The 12,231-nt window shown below is 41.3% G+C and overlaps 1 protein-coding gene across 1 annotated transcript in view; it reads right to left on the minus strand.

Annotated features, from left to right (window-relative positions):
- LOC114517713 (low-density lipoprotein receptor-related protein 2-like) overlaps nucleotides 1–12,231 on the minus strand; it is a 37,575-nt gene that overhangs the window by 988 nt on the left and 24,356 nt on the right. Inside the window, exons 41-64 of the mRNA XM_028537517.1 lie at nucleotides 11,824–12,096; nucleotides 11,393–11,633; nucleotides 10,937–11,167; nucleotides 10,517–10,806; nucleotides 9,898–10,359; nucleotides 9,560–9,690; nucleotides 9,155–9,388; nucleotides 8,629–8,911; nucleotides 7,715–8,164; nucleotides 7,344–7,482; nucleotides 7,015–7,208; nucleotides 6,805–6,942; nucleotides 6,206–6,448; nucleotides 5,490–5,756; nucleotides 5,014–5,205; nucleotides 4,458–4,701; nucleotides 3,931–4,346; nucleotides 3,748–3,786; nucleotides 3,430–3,502; nucleotides 3,092–3,196; nucleotides 2,586–2,690; nucleotides 2,315–2,385; nucleotides 709–799; nucleotides 25–157 (exon numbers count right to left, since the gene is read on the minus strand). Of these exons, the coding sequence (XP_028393318.1) occupies nucleotides 25–157; nucleotides 709–799; nucleotides 2,315–2,385; nucleotides 2,586–2,690; nucleotides 3,092–3,196; nucleotides 3,430–3,502; nucleotides 3,748–3,786; nucleotides 3,931–4,346; nucleotides 4,458–4,701; nucleotides 5,014–5,205; nucleotides 5,490–5,756; nucleotides 6,206–6,448; nucleotides 6,805–6,942; nucleotides 7,015–7,208; nucleotides 7,344–7,482; nucleotides 7,715–8,164; nucleotides 8,629–8,911; nucleotides 9,155–9,388; nucleotides 9,560–9,690; nucleotides 9,898–10,359; nucleotides 10,517–10,806; nucleotides 10,937–11,167; nucleotides 11,393–11,633; nucleotides 11,824–12,096 (5,045 nt within the window). The remainder of the gene's footprint in view (nucleotides 1–24; nucleotides 158–708; nucleotides 800–2,314; nucleotides 2,386–2,585; nucleotides 2,691–3,091; nucleotides 3,197–3,429; nucleotides 3,503–3,747; nucleotides 3,787–3,930; nucleotides 4,347–4,457; nucleotides 4,702–5,013; nucleotides 5,206–5,489; nucleotides 5,757–6,205; nucleotides 6,449–6,804; nucleotides 6,943–7,014; nucleotides 7,209–7,343; nucleotides 7,483–7,714; nucleotides 8,165–8,628; nucleotides 8,912–9,154; nucleotides 9,389–9,559; nucleotides 9,691–9,897; nucleotides 10,360–10,516; nucleotides 10,807–10,936; nucleotides 11,168–11,392; nucleotides 11,634–11,823; nucleotides 12,097–12,231) is intronic.

Here is a 12,231-nt window from a genome sequence, read left to right on the forward strand (position 1 = left end):
TGGCAATTACTTTCGAAAGCTTACTTCGTTATCGTTAATAACAAACTGTCGGCTGCCGGCCTCAGCAAAATCGTCATCTTCGTCTTCGCCTGTCATTCCAGTGTAAGTAAACGACGCTTTGCGGGAACCGTAGAACGAGGAGAATTTCCTTGACGGTCTGTAAAACAAGCTGAGTTTAGAACGCTGGAACGCCTGACTCCCGCTTTTGGACTTCATCGAGTAGCGATGAAGGAATTGCGCTGTGCGGCTTTATGGAGAGGGTACAGCCCCCGCGAACACCCACCCACCCACTCATGAACCATAAGTGAGGATACCCCACCGTCAATAACTGTGTCATGCTGAAACACTGTGATATTTATATTCACAGAACTCCAACGCTATATGATGATTTTAGTTAAAAAATGAGTCGGGGTTTGTCACAATGTTGGGGATTATAGTCTTATAGAGTTCAGTTAGTGTTTCGGGTTATTTTTGAAGGCTAGGGTTATTTAGGACCACTAGGTATATTTTGGAGCACGCGTAGCGTCCGGAAATTGCACTCTACTTTAGAATTCGACCTTTGCCATTACCGCAAGATGTTTATTCAGGTTTGAGCTCCCATTGAAAACCGCCACCGATTTATCACGCCCCCTCCCCCCCCATGATACGAGGGGGCGTGGTTTTGTCAAACGAAGTTTCTGCTCTCCGAGATGTAATCTAGCTGCTTACCTCCCACGCCATCTGCAACAGAGAAGGGACACGATAGCGATAATGACCAAAAGACCAAAAGCACACGGGACAACTATCTCCAGAAGTTTAGCTGCAAGTTGAAAGAGAGAGAACTCGTTAACCTTGGATGTATAGCCTTGGATGCAGTTCAATTGGCTGAAAGCGGAGAATATTCTTGAGAACAAGATACATGCACTTGAACAACAAGAGGGAAACTTTAAATCTATTCCTATTCGGTCATTTCATTTGTAATCCCAACGCAGTGGCATTTGCTATGGTTTGGATTACGTTTTTGAAAGTTAGGGCCTGTCAGTTTCTGTTGAGCAAAGAGAAGCACGATAGCTCTCATGTGGAAGCAAATAGACACAATAGCTTAGACATTGTGAACAGCCTTGATGGCCAACTCAAAAATTATATTCGCGTGTCACGTGAAGTTTACTCACGTGAAATAAAATACCGATAGTCGAATCTGAACCGTATTATAAAATCGGACCGTTTTATAAAGAATAACGGCATAGGGCCAATTCAACTGACGCTTAATGAATTTATAAATGGAACTCTTTGTTCTCATTTGTTCTAGAAATTGACGATGAGTGAAATCTTTTACAACTCTGCTTGTATATTCGCATGTTTTAATCCAATCAATCCTCTTCTAAGTTCTAACTATACTGTCAGACCTCGGTGACATGCATGCTTGTGTTGTGACCTAAACCTATTCTTGATTACCTTACAAACTTTAATCGACAAACATTGTCACTGAATAATCCCTCCAAAATAAAGTCCTCACATCGATCACGTAGTAAATAACATCCAAAAAAACCACTCACCATTCATATTGCTGATAACTGCTTATACACTGTTCCAAATAAGCTTACTGTCTTACGCAACGCAAGCCTTTGGGCTTTGTAACGAATATTTTCGACAATTTAAATTGATAACATCGTATTTCCTATTTGAAACGGTAAACGACAAGTTGCGAAATATCTATATAATATTGTTATTGAGTTCCAATGCGATGCCGACTTTATAATTGATATGCAAAATTGTAGACAGCTCTTATATTGCCTTATGTTTTCAAACGTCAAACAACAGTCAAGCATGACAAGAGATGAAAGAAAAAAAATCAATAAGAATTTGACAAGAAAATTAACTTAGCCATCGATTGAATTTTCAATGTTTTCATGCAAGTAAATTTCAAAGCCCGCTTTTGTGAAGAAAATATCTGCTTTTTCATCAGCATATATTATTATACTATTTCATTTTCAATTCCATATTCTATAGATTTTTGTTGTGTATGTCAAACACTTAGAGGAAAGACATCTCCAAAAGTGATATTAAAACATACATCGTTCTCATCATGAATAGCAAAATTGTCGGCTATTTTGTTGTTGACACCGACAGTAGGATATAAGCCGATATTCGGTGGGCAGATGAACAATTGAGATCGCAGAATAGCTTATTATGCGTGAACAGAGTTGGTTGGAGTTGTCAGACCACCAGGAAGATCACTTGAAGCAAACGCAACCATGTTGAGAAAGACGGAATCAACGAAACGGGTCCGTTCATGTGTTTTCAACATGCATAAACGTTATCAATATACGCTTACCTGAGTCTGTGCCACCACCTGATCTTGCTTGAATATCTGGACAGTCGGGACGGATTTCGTTGTCCTGACATCTGTGGTTAATAGTACAGAAATGAGTTTATAACTATTGACTGACAAGGCCTCAGTCGTCTGGCGTTCACGACAGAGTACACGAATCAAATGGAGCATATATAGAGTCGCTGTGCTAGCGAAGTTTTAAGAAGAAACGAATTTAATACTGAGATAGGACGAGGAGAGTCCAGTTATATTCACGAGATCAGCCGCTTCTCACCTGCACTGGAGTATGCCTTCATGAACCACACACGTGCCATTATTGACACATTTATGATCCGCGCATGTCAGTTGGCACCGCTTGCCTGTTGTACCTTCAGGACAACTGGAGAAAAAAGTAGAATTGGTTGGTGGTTATTGGTCTAGTGGTGGACTGGTGAGAGGAAACGTGAACCGTAAGGATCATCTCTTATTGATCCAGTATCGTAACTATAGGGAGCTCTATCAGTTCTAGACTGCCCTTCCAGAAACGTTAGTTTAGTTCCTGTTTTTCTCATGGAGTAACACTGGATCAACAGGACGAGATTTTCCAAGAAAAAACACTGATAGTGCTATCCGGTATAAATGTCACTGCGAAGACATCAATATTATGTTCAATGGACGTCAGAGAAAGAATTAAATTGAATGAACGACAAGAGACTACATCCTGAATTGTACAAAGAAAATCCCATAACTGAGGTTAAACGTTCGTGAAGCTACTTTGTTTGAGCAATGTTGTCCGCTTACCGACAATTCAAATGTTCCTTGTTTATATAACACACACCATCGTTCTCACATTTCAGATCTGCACATGACCATTGACATTTCGTGCCCACTGTGCCCTTAGGACACCTTAAAAAACGTGGAAATAAATAAGAAACGGGGCTTGATATACCAAGGTATCATGGTGTTAAAACCCATGATTGCTCGGGGGAGGGGAAAAGTTGTTGTCTTGAATCAACTCGAACATACCCAGAATATATTATGAAAAAGAACAGTAAGGCAGATTTATTTTCTACCAAATTTTCCGCGTATTGCAAGAATTCCGCTAAGACACATGTACTGAACTCTATATGTTTACTTACTGACAGGATGGTTTTCCATCATTAATTTGACACGTTCCACGAACACAATAACCAACACAACTCGAATTATCAACTGCAAAAAAAAAGTTGATAATTTCTTGACAATATCGATCATGTGTGGATGATATTAAACGATCAGGTCATGATGAGGTAGCTTATGTTTTGAACGGATAATATTGATCATGTCTTGACAATATTGTTCATGTGTGATGATATCGATTATGTCTTGATAATATTGGTCATGTCATGATAACACACAAACAATTATAATATACTGTCTACACCCCTATTTATTAGTACAAAAAATACAAGGCATACCTTCACACATTTTTTGATCAACATTCGGACATTTAGTACCTGGGGAAATAATACGGAGTTTAGGAATTAAAACCCAACAATGACAGTCAACAGAGCACTCCACCGTTAATCCAAGAAATCATCACACACGTTGACAGATCATACCCTACCACACCCTAACAAAACATAATAAAACACACTAACCTTTATTATTAACATGAGTCTGCCTGGCTCTATGATAGACCTTTATTCTGGCCTCTGGTACACCATTGCGCGCCAACTTTGTTGGATTACCATAACCAAACTTACTCCACTTAAACGCAAAACCTCTTTTTGTCACAATATAAAGATAATCTTCGAAAACATCTATGGAATATGGCTCGGAAAATTCTCTGATGAGTTGTTTCGACGTGAGGACGACTCGTCTGTCAGTTCCATCAGTTGATACGGTCTCGACTGTATTTTCTTTCATGTCGCACCAATACAAGCGGTCAGCGACGGTATCTATGGCAAGTCCAGTAGGCCAGGAAACCTTAGATTGAAACACCTTACGATTCGTTCCGTCTAAGTTAGCAACCTCGATCTTAGGAACTAGACCAACATCACACCAAAACATTTTGCTGCGAATAGAAATGGCATTGTGAACATTTGAAGGAAACTCTGTTGTTTTGCGTGGATTAAATTTAAATGATGACCATCAACTAGAAATGTACAAAATCGTGAATACTGACCGCTTTTCAGGATACAGAACAATATGAGTTGGTTGGTTATAGAGTTTGATTTTGATTTTGTCGTCCTGAGCACTACTAGCTTTGCCAAATATCGACTTGACTCGCACGCTGTGTTCATTTGTGCTCGACTCAAGCCAGAAAACATCTCCACTCATGTAATCCACAGCAAATGATCTTGGCTTTCCCGACGCTTCAATTAAGGTTGTGTAGTCTTTTGTATCTCTGCGTCTCCGTTGTTTCGTATCTAAAAAAACAAGCGGACTTCATTTTTTACCAGAAGAATTTCACTCCTGGCAGACCGTCTGGTGCTTGAAGGAACAACCTGAAGTCCTCAGTTGTTGAAATGTCGATTTCATCAATGAAAAGTGACAGTCAAAAGCTGGTCTATGTACTTGGAAAAGCTCTTTAGAGAGCGCGATGGGCCGGACAAAAAATTAAACAGCACACGCCCTTTAGTTATAAATTGTTCTCCCAAGACGTTTAAGACAGCCGTCTTTCGTCCATCCACGGTAGTACTACAGCATATTGCGATCAGTATACAAATGCATTTCCTCACCTTTAATCGTCACCAAGTTTATCGTATTTTTCTTTCCGTCTAACCAAAGTACGTAAGTCGCATTATCCCTGACAAAATAGTCGATGCTTTTAATGACGCTGTCAGTGGGGACAAGGAGACGCCCACCAAAACCGCTCGGGGAATATCTTCGGATGCCTTCGAGACTGGGAACGTAGACCTCAGGAGGGGGACCTATAAAAAATAAATGACAATATACGACTAAATAAATATAAGCTCAAGCGAGGCTGACACGCTGAGCTTTGGAATAACTGGATGGAGTACTGTGTTGGTATCTACGTAATACAGTGACCAAAGTGTACTTATGATACTGTCAAGAACCCTGAACTCGTATTAAACTGAATGGGTGAAGTTAATGGCAGAAAATGGCGAAATTGCAGGTTAGCCTAAGGCTGGATTTACTAGGTAAGAGGCCGGATAAGAAACGAGTTTAACATACGCGCTGGCCACAAGCATACCTTTTATTCTGCAGCTGGTTTTGTTATTTTTTTTATGGCTCAACTGGTAACCGTCGTAGCAGGAACATTTATGACTTCCTTTGAAATTATCACATTTTTGACTGCATGTTCCAAACACGGCACATTCGTTGATATCGTCGCAGTAATGCGAGTCTTCTTGAGAGATTTCATACCCAGGGTAACAGACGCAATGATAGCCTGGGCCCGGGTGAACATCTTTGCAATCCTGTTGACAGACCCCAAGTAGTGGACTGGAACACGAGCCACCTAGAAGTCGAGATAATACGTTAACACCTGGTGGGCCATCGATATAAATAAAGCTGGTTTAGTTTAAGCTTTCTCCTGTAGTAACACTAGATTAATAAGAGACGATCATTACTGGACCTCTAAGAAGAACAGTTTAGAACTGATAGAGCTATCCAGCATAAATAAAGTTAGTTTAGTTTAGGTTTCCTCCTGTAGTAACACTGGATCAATAAGAGATGATCCTTACTGGGCCTCTAGCAAGAACAGTTTAGAACTGACAGAGCTATCCAGTATAAATCAGGTCCTCCTGAAGCAGGTCTGGATCAACAAGAAATGATTCGTACTCGACTTCTACGAAGCACAGTTTTGAACTGATTGAACTATTCGACTCTTGTTTGTCACTAGATCAATTAAAGAGGTCCAATCTGGAGCTTTAAAAAGAGTTATAACAAGTTACGTTGGTTCCTTACTGCATTTAGTTTCATCTGATTTATCGGGACAATCAAGTCTTTGATTACACTTCGCACTGAGAGGAACACAAGTCAAGCCATCAGCACATTTAAACTCTGTGTCGTTGCAAGACCTTTTCTTTTTGCAACCAGCTTCATCACTCCCATTAAGGCAGTCGTTTTCGCCATCACAAACTTTGAAAGATGGTATACAAACCGGTTCTTCCTTACACCGAGTCTGGATGAGAGAGCACGCGTGATTTGCTGGAAATAAGAGAAATCAGAAGCATGGATCAGTCAGACGGAACCAACATTAGGTGGAAAGAATGGACAGAGCTAGATTCAGCTCTTTGGATATGCAGTTGGTTCTTTTAAAATATTACATGCTCTATTTAAAGGTAATTCATAGCTATACATGCATCTTGTACGTGTATTTGAGGAAATTTAGGATGTTTGAGGATATTTGAAGATATTTAGGGAACATTTAGGTCATGTGAGTGACCGTGTTTATTCGCACTACAACCCGATATGATCTGAATAAAAATCAATCAGGGAAACTAAGCGTAACTTGAGAAGGAATTATATTATTCGGCGCAGAAATAGGGAAACCCATCACTCACCGCACATAACAGGATCCTCGTCGGAGTTGTCACCACAGTCATTACTACCGTCGCATTTGGAATAGATATTGATACACAGCGAGTTCTTACATTTATACTGACTGGGGGAACAACGGTTGGCAGACGTGACACGGCAACCTGGAAAGGAAACAAAGTAATATAGACGACAAGATTGACAGTTGACTGTTCATAAGGATTCACCTGGCTTACCTATCTCGTCGGAAAAGTCTCTGCAATCTGGTGTACCATCGCAACGCCATTCCTTGTGGATACAGTACGTATCATTGCACTTGAAATCCTCATTTTTACATCGATTACAGTTCTCCTCATCAGACTTATCACCGCAATCGTCATGACCATCGCAGACCCAGCCCTCCTTGATACACTGCCGGCTTGTTTTGCATCTGGTGAAACAGATTTAAATTCTCAACATTCTTTGGAACTTCTTTTAAGATTTTCAAAGTTTGTTCAACTCTGTTATTTGGGCGGAGCAATATACTGGGGATTTTACTCGTCTATAAACGGCGATAAAAACAAACCTGAAATTGGGTGAGCTACACACAGAATACGTGCAGTTCCTTTCATCACTATTATCTCCACAATCATCGGAATAGTCACACCGCCAGGTCTTCGGGATACATCTCTTGTTGGCACATGTAAATTTATCCGAAGGACATCCTGAAAAAAATATGCACGGGAGATCTAGATTTCAAATGGACACTGCATGTTGTTAAAGGAATCTCGAAAGGAGTTTTTGCTACGGAAAAATATGCGCGTTCACCAGTGTTTACAGCTGACGTGATGTTCGGTGCTTCATGTAAAATACGTGATTGGTCTTCATCGACGTTTTGGGCCTGTTTCCAAAAGGGAGATTTCTGCGAAGGAAAGGATTGACAGTAAACTCACATACCTTTGCACTTTTCATCCGAGCCATTATCACAGTCCCTATCACCATCGCAAACCCATGATGCTTCGATACACTTTTCAGGGCATTTGAATTTCCCTTCGGCACACTTAATATCTTCACAACCACTTTCATCGCTGCCATCGTGGCAGTCCAGGTGTCCGTTGCATTTCGCCCACAACGGAAGACACAACTTGCTCGTGGAACATTTCATCTCATCAGCGGTACAGTTTCTGTTCAAGGTGCAGTTCTTTTCATCGCTCCCATCGCCGCAGTCGTTTACGCCATCGCAAAGCCAGGCTATGGACACGCACTTTTCGTTGTCGCATTTGAAATGGTTGAAAGAGCACACCACTCTTGGGCAGTCCCGTTCATCTGAGAAGTCTCCACAATCATCGTCGCCGTCACATTTGTAGTATATCGACGTGCAGTTACCGTTATCGCAACTAAATTGACCTATCGTGAACACATTGTAGATAGTGATTTAGAATAAATCAATCTCTAATACACTTCTTTCATGCAATCTATAGCAGAAGCTTTCTATCAAGGGCCAATCTCTAGAAAGCCCTTTTGCAAAAAGCTTCCCCACAAAAGCAAAACGCCCCTTTCTTCAAAAGCCTCCTTTTTCTAATAAGCCATTATTCCCCAATTATCTCTGCAACAAAGACCACTCTTTAATACGCCATTAACACAATCAAAAGCCAATCTAGTCTAAAAAACTTTCTTGGCGAATGATCACTTGGTAATACGCTCTCCAGTTAACTGCCTTTCTCTAGCTGTTCCTAAGAAGACCTCTCTCTTAAGAGAGACACCCCCCCTGTTCTGAAATACGACGATTGTCTCTAATAAACAAGTCCTCCTCCCCCCTTTCTATATCTCTGACACAAATATGTACCCCCCCTGATTTTAAATAAACCCACCGGGGGGACACTTGCTGTCGGCGCAACTTTCTTCGTCACTCCCATCACCACAGTCATCCTCGCCGTCACACAGCCAATTCGAGGGAATACATTTGAGACTTTTGGTGCAGGCAAACTCTCCGTCGCACTTTGATAGGCAGGACCTCCCATCCGCTTGTGAGATACTATTCATTGGGCATGCGCATTCGTAGCCCCCTCCTGGGGTAAGAAGACAAAGACCTTGGCAAGGATTCTTCGTTGGACATGGTGAGACGATAGCGGTCTGTCTTATTGGATGAACAACCTGAAAGAGAGAATTGAGTTTAGAGGCTTTTGATTTACTCGTGTAGGTTTCTAGTTATTGATGGAAATGGTAATTATTGTAGAAATAATTAAACATCATGTCCATTTCTTCTTTGTAAATTTCTATGCGAAAATTTAACAAGGTTTATATCAGCAAGGCTGTCGTGTAGTGTGCGTGTTCGAAAGAACAAACAAACAAACAAACAAACAAACAAACAAACAAGCAAACAAGAACTATAAACACCTGAATATCCATGGGTTTACTTGTCGTGTTTTTCATTATTTGATGATTTTCACCGCTCCATTTATGAGCCTTATGAACAGCCTTCGTGAGCCAGTCTGTCCAGTAGACATTATCTTCAAACACAGTGATTGCGAACGGATGTGAAACTAATCCCTGTGAAACTCTCCTTCGGTTCTGCCCGTCCATATCAGAGTACTCAATGACGTCCAGTCGTGCATCGACCCAGAACAGCTCCTAGAGAATGCAAAAGATTTTATAAATAACTTGTTCAAACTCTTTTGACGGGAGCTGTTGGGTTAAAACGTCAGGAAATTTTCTTGTATATATCAGGCAGATGATATGTACCTCAGAATGGACATGTTATTTAAAGGGGTTGCCCTGGAAAAATTTGATACTATACCGTACCTTGGTAATGTAGTCAATCGTTATACCATTAGGCCAGACGACTTTCTCCCCAATAATCTTGGTGAGATTGTGTCCATTCATACCCACTCGGAAAATAGCATGCTGTCCCCAGTCGGTGAAAAACAAGTACCCTGGAAAATATGGATACGTTGGGGGTTACATGAGGATAATTACCTCTATATAGTACGATCATACGACTACCTAAAACAAACACTCTTCTTACCACCGTGAGTACAACATTATTCATCCATATCCCCATATTATCCATCCGTACTACACTCTAATTGATCCCTTAAAATCCCTAATTGATCCCTTAAGATCCCTAATTGTTCCCCTACCTCCCTTTGGATACACCGCCATCCCTCTAGGTTCATTCAGCCCAGTGATGAGTTTCTTCAACATGAACCCATTTAATCTCGAGACAAAGATGGCGCCATCCTGCGCTTCACAGAAGTACAGATTCCGACCGACCCAGTCCACTGCCATGCCGTCCGGGCTGCTGTGCGTTAGCCTGATGATCGTCTTAACGTCTGAGCCATCCATCTCCGCAGATTTTATGCCTTTGGGAGAGTTTGTAGACCAGAATATACGACGTTCTCTCAAGTCGTAATCTATGGCGACGACGTTGATCAATTCTGAGACCAGAGTGTGATAATCATTCCCGTCCAACGACATTTTACGAATGTCGTAACGATCAGAGAACAAGAGATATCCTTGTGGGTAATTGCTGGGGTCGATGGGCTTACAGGAATACTGGTTTTCTAGTTTGTACTTTTCGCCACACTGGCACTTGTAACTACCTAAAAATACGGAAACAAATACATATTCACAAGACCATTTTGCAAACGAAAGGTATATCCTGCATCAATAATAAAATAGACTGGGAAATAATCCTGGGAAGGTAGTAGTAAGTCAAAGCTCAGTGTTGATTGATGGGGAAAATCTTTGCTTACTTACCGATGGTATTAACACATATCTGTTCGCAGCGGTTGATCGCATGGTCAAGACATTCATCGATGTCTATACAGTTCGTTTTGTTAACCAGTTTTTTGCCAGAATGACAAGTACATTCGAAGCCGGTTTTTTTGTTCGTGCAGACATCACAGTTGTGTTTTTCCTTTGCGCAATAATTCAAATGGCAATTCTTCTCGTCCGAATGATCTTCACAATCGCTGATCTTGTTGCACACCAGACTGCGGTCGATGCAGTTGCGATATGTAGTGTTCATGCACTCGAATTCATCTTCACTAAAATCAAATTTCGATAAGTTAACAAATCACCAAAGCAGATGTAGTCCATTCCTTACATCAGAAATTAATTGGATCCGAAAAAATTAGATGGTGTGAACAGACATAATAAAGAGTTGCTACGAGGTACCTGCATGGCTTGGGCGTGGTCACTGGTCCACACCCTACTTCATCGGATCCGTCATCGCAATCTCTGTCATGGTCGCACTTGTATTCCGCCGAGATGCAATGTCCGTTTCCACACGTGAACTGATGGGGTTGGCAGGTGGCGTATTCGCAACCATTTTCATCGGACTTATCGCCGCAATCATTGGCATAATCACAGTGCCACGAATTGCGAATACATATCCCATTATCACATCTGAAAAACAAGCCTTGATTATCCGCTATTATTGATCAATTCTCGATTATAAATCGTATGAGGTTAAGAGGAATGGAATCCTGCACGAGATATAATCGTAACTTCAATCCTAAACCTGATCCTAATCCCCACCCAACTATTAACACTCAAGGATTACATTAGAGATTATATTCGCGAGATTCTGGATACGGATTTATAACCAACCCAATACTACATCAATCATACCTGAACTCTGAACTATCACAGGCTGGATGGGTGCATCCCTCGCGCGGGTGTTCGTCGGAAGCATCGCCACAATCGTTATCGCCGTCGCAAACGTACGTTCTCGGAATACATCGTGACGTATTGTAACACTTGAATTCTAGGACACCGCATGTCCGAGAACCGCAGTTGGCTTGAGTTTCATCACTGTTGTCACCGCAATCGTTGTCGCCATCACAAAGGAACGTTCGGGAAACGCAATTTCCTGGAATGATATAGAAAAACAGATTGGTTGTAGAACTGGGTTGAGCGTGTCGTGAGCCAGTTTGCAGTTCTGATTTTGCAGATCTAATTCGGAATTTAGTAATCTCTGGCCTAACCAAAGTTTAATCGACTAGTTAGGAAAAACATGGCATTTGGATCTGTAAACATAACATAACTCAAGTTGTTCATACCATTCTCGCACGTGAAGTCCTCTTCTTTGCAAGGTTCACTTGTTTTCGAACAGTTCCCAGTGGATTCATCGCTACCATCTCCACAGTCATTATCCCCATCGCAACGCCACGCTATTGGGATGCAGCGCCCTGTATTGGCACACTTTATCTCCTGTTCGCTACATGTGATGTTGGAACACCTCGTTTCATCCGAATTATCACCACAGTCATCTTGACCATCGCAAATCCAACTTGGGCTTATGCATCTGTCGTTGTTACTGCAGGAGATACGACCTGGGTAGGAGAGAAATAGCCCATGGAAAAACAATAGAAAGATAGAACGAGATTGAGGTATAGCAGCTTAGAACTGATAGAATTCACTGCACCCTATTCCATCCAGTATAAAACCAGTTTGGTTAGGTTAATCAT

Source organism: Dendronephthya gigantea, unplaced genomic scaffold, assembly GCF_004324835.1.
Source record: "Dendronephthya gigantea isolate DGI-Jeju-01 unplaced genomic scaffold, DenGig_1.0 000009F, whole genome shotgun sequence".
Lineage (NCBI taxonomy): Eukaryota > Metazoa > Cnidaria > Anthozoa > Malacalcyonacea > Nephtheidae > Dendronephthya > Dendronephthya gigantea.